Below are 13,363 nucleotides of genomic sequence, written 5' to 3' on the forward strand. Positions count from 1 at the left end.
TGAGAAGAAGACAAATAATTACATTCATGAAATTGAATACAGAGTCTAAAACTGCATTTTTGGCACTAGAAATTGTGGAATAGACATTGACTAGTTCAGCTCTACAAATTCCCTAACCAATAACCTGCCTCAGCCTAAACACTAAATGTTGTAGGACTACCTTAAACACAAATTAGCCGCACATTTTCTCTTTCGTGTGATTATTATTACCTCTACTAACCCGACTTATTTTCTAGTACAAATTATGACAACCGTGCAAGAATTCCCCGTTCAAGGGGATGAATTAACTCCTAGTCACTTTGAACTAGTAACTGATTTCCTCCGAGGGGTTCTGGCTTAATAACACGACAGTGCCACCTTTGTTGCTGCCACTGTCTATCAATTTTCCGGATTCAGCGGGGACAAGTGGAGCAGCAGCCTCGGCCGGTTCAGTTTTGGCTAGTCTTCATCTCCCTTGACTTGTGGGGTTCTCAGGCATGGCATCCAATTCAAAAATCTGGCATGCCACTTGACCGTGATGAATACTCAGTCACCAATTTTAGAAACATGGATGATTTCTCCTCCAATAGTCGCGCTGGAGTATCAAACTCTGCAACTCGACCTGCAAAATTATCAAACCAAGTTTCATCAGGGCAGTAGATGTGTGCATTTCCTACAGTTCCACTTCCAAAGAGTTACAAGGAGTTCAGATTTACATCGGTTTGCCCTTGTCGATTTGGCAAACAAACAAGTCGTGTGTCTATTAATTTAGAGCAAGGAGCAACAATAAGCGCATCCAGAGCACAATAGGATAGCCAAATCTTTGGAAGACCATATAAACACATGAACAACTTTCTGAAGTTGAGCCCCTATCATTACTCAGATGATCCAAGTTTCCTAAAGATAACTGAGCAAAATCTCGCATTATCTTCACCTATATGGATTATAATCCAATAAAGTGAACAGTGATATCACCAATCAGAAAGTGGGGGACTTGGTGGGGGTTAATCTATAGCCAATGTGACTAAAAATCACTTTCCATTTATTTGTATGGATAGTTTCAAAAAAAGATAAAAGAAACTAATGAAAACTCAAAATTGTTGGACTACACCATACATTCTTAACCCTTCCTTGACAGATACTCTACAAGATTGAATTGTCCAAAACCATGGTGGAAACTCAAAATTTAGATTCATAACCTTCCATAAATGATATACCACTCAAGTTCTTTGGTGTTAATCATGCATATCATAATGATGCCAGAACTAGAGGTCACAATGAAATAATGAAGAGTGTAACTTTACGTACCATCACTGAGTACCAGAACTAGATCGCTGTCGATAACAGTTGGAATACGATGTGCAATTGTGCATACAGTACAATCCTTAAACTCGGTTCGAATAATCTTCTGGATGAGATTATCAGTGGCTGTATCAACTGATGCTGTTGCTTCATCAAGAACCAGTATTCTTGCTTGCTTAAGTAAAGCCCGACCTAGGGAAACAAGTTGCCTCTGACCCACACTCCAATTATCTCCATTTTCAAGCACTGCAATTTGATAATGAAGTAAAACCAACCAATTAGCCACACACAACTCCAAAGGTTACTCGAAGGGGGAAGAATGACAATATAATCACAGTGAGTGATGTTTTGGCTACATACCAGGTGTATCAAGCTTTTGCTCTTTATCACGAATTATCTCTCCAAGCTGAGACTTATCAAGTGCCTGTGACAAATCAAAATTCAATTTGTGAGAAATAAATTAGAAAATGTTAGTAAAAAGGCTGGAAAGACAGGAATTAACAACTTGATTTACTAAAATGGATTATTATAGTTATTTAATTGAGTTGTACAGATTCTTTTTAATGAATAAAATGGTTTGTAGGACACCGCATTAGTATATAGAGGAGTTAAACCGAATAAATTATCCTTCAAACCAAAAACAGTCACTACAATAACCAATTCAATATCATTCAGTACTCACAAAGTAATTGAAAAAAATTAATTAAGTGCATTTGATTGGGGAAAAGTATTCCATGTCCATGAAAGATAATTATATGACATTCGAAAATTAATCCCCAAGTTACTTGGGGTACTTTTTACACTTGTAATCACTTCACAGATTAATGAAACATTAAAAATTTCTTTAAAAAATGGAATTTTCGTGTTTACCAAAACTCTCGGAACTCCTCTGAAATTCAGATGATTTAAACACATTGCAAGAAATTTTATAAAAAAATAAATAAAGAGGGGGGAGAGGGTGGGTATGCAAGTTGATACTGACCTCCCAAATTTCATGATCTGAATGCTCTTCAAGGGGATCAAGATTATCCCTAATGGTCCCTTCAAATAAGGTAGGATCCTGAGGTATGATACTCAGACGGCTGCGAAGGTCATGAAGGCCAATTGTTGAAATATCAATGTTGTCTATAAGGATTCTCCCACCTGATGGTTCAATTAGTCGAAACAAAGCCTGAATCAAAGTAGATTTACCACTTCCAGTACGCCCAACAATTCCAATCTTCTTTCTGCCAGGAAACGTGCAGGTTATCCCATGAAGCACCATAGGAAGATTTTCCTTGTAACGAGCCTTGAAGGAGAGAGAGGAACAAAAACAAAAAAGTAAAAGAAGTGGAAAAACTGTGAGCATTTTGTGATAGTTAAGAAGCATAAATAGCACTACATAACATTAAGGATAAATTGAACTGCATACCTTTAAATCAATAATTTCAATTGTTCCATTCTCAGGCCATGAGGAAGGAGGGCGAGATTCCTCAATAATTGGTGGGGCTTCTCCTGGAATCTGGCTGTACTGGTAAATCCTTTCTATGGAAATAATTTTGTTTTCAAGCTTGCAAAAGCTAAGTATCCACCGTGATAGGCGTGCATTCAAATTAAGGCCATATGTTACAGCAAGGCCTGCCATGCCTACATAGAAGAAGCAACCATGATTAGCAACAGTATATTATCTATGGCTAAGGCATTTGATCAGCTGCCTACTCTTGGAAGTTCCACTTCACAAATTTTACTCTTTCATTTTTAAGTTCATATCAAATAAATTTATTCATCAATTGCGCCTTGTCCCGAGGCTAAAGTTTAGTTGTTAACTACTGAGGGCTCTCAATTAGGTTGACAGAATAAAGTCCACATGGGAAGAGATACCAAATCATAAAAATTAGTAGTCCTATTACACCAATTATCTATCAAGCAGTTATTTTTGTGCATACAGGAGAGAGTACCAATCTCATCCACAAGGGTCAACCCCAGCAACCACTTCTAATGAAATGGCACAATCAAAACATGCTCACCTTATCATTTCACGGCACATCACTCCATGCTCATACATAAATTCTCATGGGAATAAGCAGAGAAATTCAGGAATGGAAGAAGTGATATACTTACTTGGATCAATACTCCCATGTGGAAAGCTCACAAGCAAAATCATGCAGAAAGCAAATACAAAGGTTGAGAGCAACTCCATGCGTAGGCAGAGCCATTCAATAGCTGCAAGACTACAGAAGAATGGGCGAGCAAAACAATCAAGATGGTAAAGGTTCCTCTTCATGAATCTTTTTTCTTGTCCAAAGCCTCTAATTGTTGCTGCTCCAGCAATAGATTCACCAAAAAGATTCATAATTGGAGATTTCTGGATGCTCACAATGCGAACCAATTCCCTCGATGAAGCCATGTAGTATTTCTGCAAGAGGGTGTGCTAAATTTAAGTGATATCCTCCAAAACCTTTCAAAAAATGGCATTGCAAAAGATCAAGAATTTTTAAATCACCAATTGGAAGTCAAGAGTAATTACCTAGAGGATTCATATCAGCAAACAAATTAAATCATAGATGCTATTCTCTAACAATTAAGTGGAATTTAACTTTCACATAAGATATTTGAATTTTTTTCATGGTATCACACCCAAAAACAAAAAAAAAACAAAAAAAAAGAGAATAAAAATTCAAAAATATATAAAGATAGAAATTTAACGAGTTCAAGAAGATGCTAGTAACGCTGTTCGGAACATTGGCAGCATATAGGAGACAATCTTATCCAGTTTCTGGACAACAGCAAAAATCAACATTGTATGATGTCAAAATCTCCAGTTTGCAATATATAAATCACAAAATAGAGAAACAACAAGCTTGAAGGAGTAAGGAGTAAAATTTTGGTTTCTTAACAGTCATCATTCAGGACATAAAGTTTGTGCCTTTATCATTTATAATTAACCTTAACAGGGACCAGCCATGAACAGTTAAAGATTGTACGTAATCGAGAACATACATACAGAAAAAACAAAAACAAAAACAAAAACAAAAGAATGGAGCTATTCTAAGTGATTGAATTGATGAAGATGTATATAATTTGGAGATGCAACCATAATAGCATGCTTCTGATATTCCTTATGCATTGATGAAGACTATCTTTGGACACAGATGTTTAAAGTATTGAAAACTGACTTATTTATGCCCGTCATAAGAAACAACAAGAAGAGGAACGTGCTTGAGAAGGAAGCTAAAAAAATTTAGCAATTTCCTTCCATCTCATTTGGGTCAAAAAGCAAACGAGTGAGAGATTACAAAATCAGAAAATCTAAAATTCACCTGCATCCACAAGCAGGCAATTGCCATAGGGACAACAAGAAGCAAAACTTGCCAGGTAACTGTTGTCATTACAGCAACAATCCCCATAAGCTGAATTGTCGTTGAAGCAAACCCACCAAGTCTAAAAGGAATATCAAGATCCACAACACTTTGATCAACTGACACCTGTAAGGTCATAATGATCCATGACATTAGATTATGTGGATGAATGAGAGATAAAAGAAAAAAAGGCAAAATAGATATTAGATATTCTTGAAATATACGTCAAAAAATTCAATGTTGCATATGCTTCTTCTTCTTTTTTCCAGTGAAATCAAGAAAACTTACACGATTCAAGATCCGTCCAGCTGGAGTAGAGTCAAAGAAAGACATTGGTGCCCGAAACACACTTCTAAGCATATTCAGAAACAATTTCTGAGCAGCTGCTAGACCAAATGTAGCTACCAGAACTGCCCTAACAAAGACAAACCAAGAGCTTCCAAAAGCAAGGGCCATATAAACAACCAGAAGAACCATAGGACTCACTCTAGGTTGATCTCCTTCTGTTTGGGGATTTGCCCAAGCCATCCACCAATTACTAGCAATTTGAAGGAACTGAAACAGTGCTTGTGCAACAATTATGAGTGGAATCAATAAGCCCTTATATGCTGCAGCCATATATGACAAGTAGACCTTCATGCTGACCCTTCCTCTTACCCTTTCCTCTTCCTGAACTAGCTGCTTTTTCCTTGAGCGTTTTGCTTTCTTTTTCTCTTTAATTGCTTTCTGGTCGGAAGATGATACACCTTCTTGCACTTCCTTTGCCAAACTGCCAATACCATTTTCAGCTGGGACACTTGATTTACGTGTAAGAGACCTATCCAGGGACAAGCTTTCATCTGAATCTTCTGATGAGTGACTGGGAATATCCATTGCTTCAATTGCTTCATGGTGAGCTGAGACCAAAGTTTTAAAATCAGTTCCAGCTTGTAATAGATCATCATATCTTCCTGCTTGTATGATGCGGCCTGCTTTAAGAACCTACAAATATATATTTTTTTTTAAAAAAAATGTTAGCTTTTCAGGACTACAGCATTACATTCTCCGTCTCTAATGTGGTTTGTTCAAGTTAAAATATATACAAAATCTCATATTGTTTGATTTATACACCCATATTAAAATACTCTTTATTAGTCAGGCAACCACCAAGACCAGGTGACTCAAAAATATAAACAACTAATGTACCAACAATTATCCCAGTCTTCGAATTTGTGCATACCGTAATATTTTTGCCAAAATAATAAAATTTCAAGTTTGACTGAGGGTTGGAATTTTTAGTCAAAGAATCAAAATAAGTAGAAAACACTTGAATTTCTATTAAATAATTGTTGGAATAGCCAATTGTTTTGCCTGATTTACTCTCCCATAGTATCATCATTATACAGAAAAGGGAAAGTGCTAATAGGATTATACATTTCATATACATAATGGTCCAACTCCATCAAATTGAATATATACACCAGCAGAAAAATCCCCCATTTAAAGAGACTTTTTTTTAGGCTAAAAACAATAGATAAGTGCTAGTTCATACATCCAGTCAGCCATCTTCTGACAATTTTGTCCCGCCCTATTATTATTTCCTTCTGTCATTTAGTTCAAAGTGCATAGCTATCTTCTGCCAAGATTTCTAACATTTCCAGCACTTAACCTTTTATGAGAACAATAAATGTTTGAATCAGATGAAGGCAACAACCATCAGCTCAAGAAAACCTGAGCTTCTTAATTTAATGAAATTCATGGGTTTTTTACAATAACCATGAGTTCAAAACTTAAGTACACCTCACAAACCTTAAAACACAGGCCTTCTAGTCATCACCAAAATAAAAAATCCGAATAAGAAATAAGAAAAATAAACAGGGGAGAGAGGGATTAAATGAACTGAGGATTGGCAGCTGAAGCTACATGGATAGGCAGCCTCAAAATCAACCATTAATGTACCAACAGTGTGGGTTGACACTATTGAAAAGCTTTTAAAATTAAATTCAAAAGATGCCACCAAGCATTCTCTGACATCTACCAAAAAGCGTAGATGCCAACATAGGATTCTAACTGCAAAAACCAAAATATACAAATAAAGTGAGAAGACAATTCTGTACCAGTATCAGATCCGCAGCAGGCAGAAATTCAACTTGATGGGTCACAAAAATGACAGTTTTACCCGCTAGTGCTGTCATTATGTATTCCTGCAGTTCCATATCATATATTTAGCCACAGTTCATGCTTTATTTTCTGCTTTTTCCAGGAAAATTCATTCATATGAACTGCAACACAAATGACCAAATTTATAATCTAACCTTAAATAATTCAGAACCAGTGTGTGCATCAACCGCACTAAAGGGGTCATCAAGTAAATAAATGTCGGCATCTTGATACAGTGCTCTCGCAAGCTGCACTCGTTGCTTCTGGCCACCACTCAAATTTATACCTCTATCACCAATAATGGTCTGATCTCCATGTGAGAAAAGTTCCAAATCCTTTTTCAGTGAACAAGCATGTAAAACACTCTTATACTTTGCTTTCTCCATTGGGCTGCCAAAAAGAACGTTTTCTTCTATATTTCCAGACTGTATCCATGCAGACTGGGACACATAAGCTGCAGTACCACATACTCGTACCTGAAAAAAAATTGAAGGAACAAGTACTATGAATCTTCAACTGCTATCAATAACAGAATATATAAAACCAGCAAAACTTGAGAAAGAAAGCAGAATTAGAAGCTCAATAAACCAACTTACTTCACCAGTGATTTTTGGAATCTCTCCAAGGATGCAAGAGAGAAAGCTTGATTTCCCAGAACCAACCATACCGCAAACAGCAACACGCATTCCTCTCTCAACTTTCATTTCTATTCCTGATAATGTCGGTGTAAGAGAGGAAGGGTCCCAGGAGAACACGCCATCCTTAATTTCTATGGCCACGTTAGTAACGCCTCGAGGCAGGACAATGGTGGCATCTCCCTGCAACTCTTCGTCCTGCAGAAATCCGGAAATTCGATCAAGAGAAACTTTTGTCTGAGCCATCATAGACACCAAATCAGGAAAATTTCTGAGTGGCTCTTGGAGGATTCTGAAAGTGGCCAGAGCAGAAAGAACACTGCCTGCAGTGAGCTGAGCACCCAACAATATGGAAGTACCAAAAGTGACAGCTGAAACAAATATGGGGGAGCTCCAGAAAATAAATGTAATAAAAGCTTGAGAATAAAGGGCTTTCCGTAGCCACTTGAACTCTACACCCCGCATATCCTCCAACTGCACTCGATACCGGTCCTCCCAAGCTTGCAACTTAAGAATCCTCATGTTCCTTAGACACTCAGAGGTTTTCCTCATTCTTTCATCCTTAGCAGCCATTAACTTGTCTTGGTAATTTTCTTGTATCTTTGCCACAGGAACAGTAACAACAATGGAGATGATGGTGGCAATCAATGTCGCAACAGAAGCAATTCCAACATTCTTATACAAAATTGCAAGGGCAAGAATGATTTGCAGAGGAAGCATCCATATATCATGCAGATACCAAGAGTAGTCCCCCACTCTCTGGACATCAACTGCCATGTAGTTAACAATTTCTCCACTGGTGTGACTTTGCTTTGCCAAGCTTGAGAGCCTGATCCCCTTTCGATACACCATCGCTGTTAAAGCTGATCTCACATGCATGCCCAAAATGTCCACCCCAAGGTACCACTGCCGGGTTGTTAATGTCTCTACGAGTTTTGCAGCAAAGAATATTCCAGCAAGAAGATACCCCTCATTGGGGAAAGTATTTTTTCCCCCTAAGTAATCAACAAAGTAGCTAATCATGTACGGTCCCACATATGAAACAAGAGTATTCAAACCAGCAAAAATAGCATTACCGGCTGCTTCTTTCCAAAATGAATTGAGAATTGCCCTAGCTAAAGAAGGGGGCTTTGAAGGGTTTTCAGCCTTCAATCTCTCCCAATTCGAATTCAAAACCTTATAATTGGTCTTGGCTCTATCTTTTGGCGCAAGAAGAGGAATGTCCTTAAGCTCAAGCGGTCTCTTTGCACCAATTGAAAGAAGTGGGTTCAGCCAAGAAAGTGTGGCCAAGGTAAAAAGCCCGGCATCACTAAAAGGGGTAACCTTGAGACACGCTGCTTCTTCTTCATGAAGCAAAGGTTCTTGAAGATCAGAACTCCTACAAACTTGTATACCAGTAGCACCACTAATTGCAACAAAACAAAGGAAAGTAACAGCTGGGGTCACAGCAAAATTTGCCACAACATGAGAAGACAAGTGCTTTGAACCTTCAACTAAGAACTCTCTCCCATCAACATAAAGAGTACACAAACAAATAAAAAATGAGGCAATCCACCATACCCTCAACAAAAGTGGGAATTTCTCAGACACCTTGAATTTACAATGCAGAGCTGAAAAGCTCAACACGAACCAAGCTAAACTTTGTGCAGCTGGCAAGAACAGGCCATACCAATCAACAAACTTCACATTAACACTCTCTCTTATTAAACCAACCCCATCGAACCCCAATACAAAAACTTGCACTACCAACACATAGAAACAACAGAAGACTGAAAATTTATACCCGGTTCCGATACTAACATCGCCGATTTCTCCGTCGACGCTATGCCGAATTGGACTTGCATTCGCAGCCGAATCATCCTTAATAATTCGTATCCTACCCACACACACAAATATCTTCCTCGCCGAGATAATGAAAAGGAATACAAGAAAGAGTGTCAAATTGATGCAGATAGAAGAAAGTTCCAATACCGGCAAACCTTGAATAGCACTCAAAAGGGTATTCGGCGATTGTGCTGATGATGATAAAGCTGGGATTTTATTCAGCAAAACAGAGATACCCATTATTGAATATGGCATGTAGGTGAAGAACGCGATTGAGAACAGTGGTTTGGTGTTGCTGTTGAGCTGAGCGAGAGAGATCGTCTCCTATTGCGAAGAAGGGCATTTCACCATCTGGGTTGTGAGCAGGAGCAAATGTGTATTTGGAGAAAGAATCTGCGGACACATTGCACATAAAAACAAACAGATTTTTACCAACGCGTAAAACGCAGAAAGAGAGAGAGAAATTGAACTTTCTGTGGTGTGTGTGTGTGTGTGTTTGTTATCTCAAGCGAAATACAAAGGGACAAAGAGAAGGACGAGAAATCAAAATCTAAACGAAACCCATTAGAGGAAAAAAACAACGAAAGACTGACCTGGGTGTGTCCTGGATAATCGTTTGGTGAGACGATGCAGATTGCCGAGGCAAGCCTGTGAATGTTATTAGAGGGAACAAATTTGGAACAATCAGCTCTGCCTCTCAAAGACACCCACACACGAGAGAGAGAGAGAGAAAGCACACAGGAGGTGTACACTTAACAATCCAAAACAACGATAATGATGAATGAGTAGGCTTTCACGTTAGAAATTTCAGAGAGAGAAAGTTTAGAGAGAGAGAGAGAGAGAGAGAGTTGTTCTCTCTCTTTCTTCCTTCTCTATAATAATAATACAGCTCCCTTTTTCTAACTTGTAGTGTTGGTGGCACTGCCGTGTGAGAGATGTGTGTCGGAGGCAAATATCAAAAATGTTAGTTTCGGTGAATGGAAGGTAATACACTGAACGGGAAGGTGGTGTTCCTTTGTGGGTTTATTTACTTTTTCTCAGGTTTCAGGTTTTTTTCATATAATTTCCTCCATTTTACTATTATATATAGACCAACATGAGAGACAGCCAGAGAGAAAGATAAAGAATAATATTGGGAATCCAAGAGAATATTATTAACATGCCATGCTAGGAATCTCAGGATGTCTTTCCAAACAAACATTACATTATGTGCAAAACCTGTTCTTTGTTCAGTGTCTCTGTAGAGAGAGAGAGAGAGATAGAGGGAGCGACAACCAGAGAGAGAGAGAGAGAGAGAGAGAGATGTGATTTTGTTTGTTTTCACTTTACAGTGTGTATATCATATAGGTTGTTGGCGTTGGGTCAGGGGGTGGTGGTGGTGGATTTGAAATGAAAGTATGAGTGTGATGCCATAATAATTCTAATCTTTTTGGTGATTACTATTTTACTTATTAGATTCATGATTAGAGCACTCTCATTGGTTCTTATATGGGCAACCATAATTTGATTTACTTTGTATGAAAAGTGAAAACCAATTACTGCCCTTTGGGTAAGAGAGAGAGAGAGAAAGCGCTATTACGGGAGTAATGTTAAGGATCCTCTTTTGTTTTACAAAGTATTCAGAGTGTAGCAAAACCGTCCGATCATAAATTTTGTGAAACAAAAAATGGTCTCTAGCATTTCTCGTTATTGGGTGAATTAATAGTTATAAATGATTATGCAAAATTCTAATTGCAATGACTAGTCATTTTAGAAAACGAAGCTTCAACGTTTTTCTTGGACGGTTACTATGCCGGTCCGCAAAGGGATGACAGTAAAAAGCTAGAAAACACTAGGTTGATTTACTTGACACATTTTGGCTGTCATGTGGAAGCTAGTGGGCTCAATATAAAAAGGCTGTGGGTTTTGGTTGTACGTTGAATTGTATCAGCTACCCCACTTATCATCCACTTTGGCTGCTTCTCGAAAGGTTAAAATGATGACCAAATCACCTAACTTTTTGTGCAAGGGCTGACGCGAAATCTCCCCTTCTCCGGTCTTCCCAACATGCACATGTGGCTCCTGGGGGGGTGGGTTTCTTGACTTTCTGCTGCATTATTTATGAGAGGTGTGACTATTTGCCGGATGGTTGAAATTTTTAAGAGAATTTTAGTTTTTAAAATTTTTATAAGAATTTTAATTTTTGAAATTTTTAAAAGAATTTTAGTTTTTAAAATTTCAGATTCAAACTATTTATTTCTATTCAAGAGTTATTATCCTGTTATATGTCTCACTATTAATAAAATAATAAAATAATGATGATTATTAATATTATTAAAAATTTATTATTTTTTTATTAGCAGTAAGACACGTGACAGCATAATGGCTCTTAGATGAAAATAGATGGTTTGAATTTGAAATTTCAGAAACTAGAATTCTCCTACAAATTTAAGGGAATCCGGATCACTATTTGCCAACCAAATTTTGAGGGTGTGACACGTGGCATAATAAGAGAAATATTGGTCATAGCTTCCACAAAAATAAATGGCAGTTTAATAAAAAGAAAATGAAGAGATAGTACTTGGACTTTTATTTTAATTTTATATATGTAAGGTACTATACTTAAGGCTTGTTTGTCAAAGAGTTTTGAGGAGAGAAATGAAAAAAAGATTGATATGATATAAAAAATAAAAAAAATAAAAAATAATAATAATAATAATAATAAAATTATAAGAGAAGCGAAGAAAGTTGTTTATTAATATGAAGAAATGAAATTGACTTTTTGAAATCTTTGTCAAACATGCCCGATTTTTTTTTTTTAAGTATTTTGACTTGACATGAAAGTAAAATTAGTTTTGAGTGTTTTGTTAATGTTTTTATTTTGAAAATATAAAATAAAAGGAAGAAGAAAAAAAGCTTTTACTATAATGTTTTTTATAAATTTATGTTACATAATAAGTATCATGTGGCATAAAAAAGGAGTCATTTTTTTATCAAATTAAAAGTAGAAAAAAAAAATGTTGCTAAAGAAGGTATTTTATTATAAAAAAGGTCATGAAAAATCTCTCCTTATTTTTTTTTTAATTAAATCTCATGTTCACAATGGGTCATACACTAAATGAAAGAAAAAATATTATTAAAAACTACAAACCACTCGTTGTAACCAAATCATAATAAATAAATAAATAAATTATAATATCCCTAGCATTGCTCTAATATGTAAATTCTTATTGAAAATGAAGGACTAAAATATGGACAAATTTTCCTTCTATTTTCAATAAATTTAACAAAGAAAAATCGTCTAAAAAGAAAACTTTGTGGATAAAATATATAAAGGGCACGATGAAATTAAAGTTGCAAAGTAATTTATTTTCTTACCTATAAGTCAAACCTAATTTTTTTATGCATGTAAAGTCAACATATTGTTGCCATATCTAACATCCGATTAATTAAACATTTATACTAATAACTTGTATTCAACGAATTTATATTAGATTTGATTGATGGCGACATTAGCCAATTTTGTTTTGTTTTCCTCCGCCGCGTGGACTGCGACCGATCGCTCTCAAGCTGAGTTGGTCTTGGACCAACATGACACACAGGTTCAACAACCACCTGACCGAGTCCTCCGACATCATGTATTTGTGACTATTCAAAAGTTATTTTGGCTAACCATAGGATAAATTTGAGTAAAAATATAGTTACATTCGACAGGTTAATTTAGTTTAAAAATTATTGAGTTGCTATTGTACTTATCAAATGTTATTTTATTTATATATATATATATATATATACCCATTTTAAGTTATTACCCAATTGATAGATTTTTTATATATAAAAACAAAAACAAAAAAAACCTAAAGTGTGGAAATTTAAAATTTTTTCTTTTGTCTTTTTCTTAAAGAACAAAAATTAATTAATTTTTTTTTCGAATTTATTGGAGTATTTTTGTTTTATTGAAAAAAAAAAAAAAAATTGGAGTCATTTTTATCTTTTTATTTGCGTTGGAAGATATTGTTAATTTTTTGATAGTTTAAGAAACTTGTCGCAATTAAAAGTTTGAGGAACATTATCAATTGAGTGGTAATTTTGAGGGTATATGTGGACGTTTCTCTTTCTTTTTTTTTTTTTTTTAATTATTATTACTCCCAATAAGACAAAGAGTAA

At 36.1% G+C, this 13,363-nt stretch overlaps 1 protein-coding gene across 1 annotated transcript; it reads right to left on the minus strand.

Moving 5' to 3' along the window:
* Nucleotides 1–10,452, minus strand: LOC132164935 (ABC transporter C family member 5). The gene is made up of 12 exons (XM_059575457.1): nt 9,811–10,452; nt 7,355–9,610; nt 6,914–7,234; nt 6,716–6,802; nt 4,908–5,600; nt 4,581–4,745; nt 3,382–3,676; nt 2,693–2,907; nt 2,264–2,569; nt 1,642–1,705; nt 1,288–1,527; nt 1–601 (listed from the first exon to the last, which is right to left on the minus strand). Exons 2-12 carry the CDS (start codon nt 9,470–9,472, stop codon nt 489–491), a joined length of 4,617 nt encoding a protein of 1,538 aa, XP_059431440.1. The 5' UTR covers nt 9,473–9,610; nt 9,811–10,452; the 3' UTR covers nt 1–488.
* Nucleotides 10,453–13,363: the final 2,911 nt, after the last annotated feature.

Source organism: Corylus avellana, chromosome ca11, assembly GCF_901000735.1.
Source record: "Corylus avellana chromosome ca11, CavTom2PMs-1.0".
Lineage (NCBI taxonomy): Eukaryota > Viridiplantae > Streptophyta > Magnoliopsida > Fagales > Betulaceae > Corylus > Corylus avellana.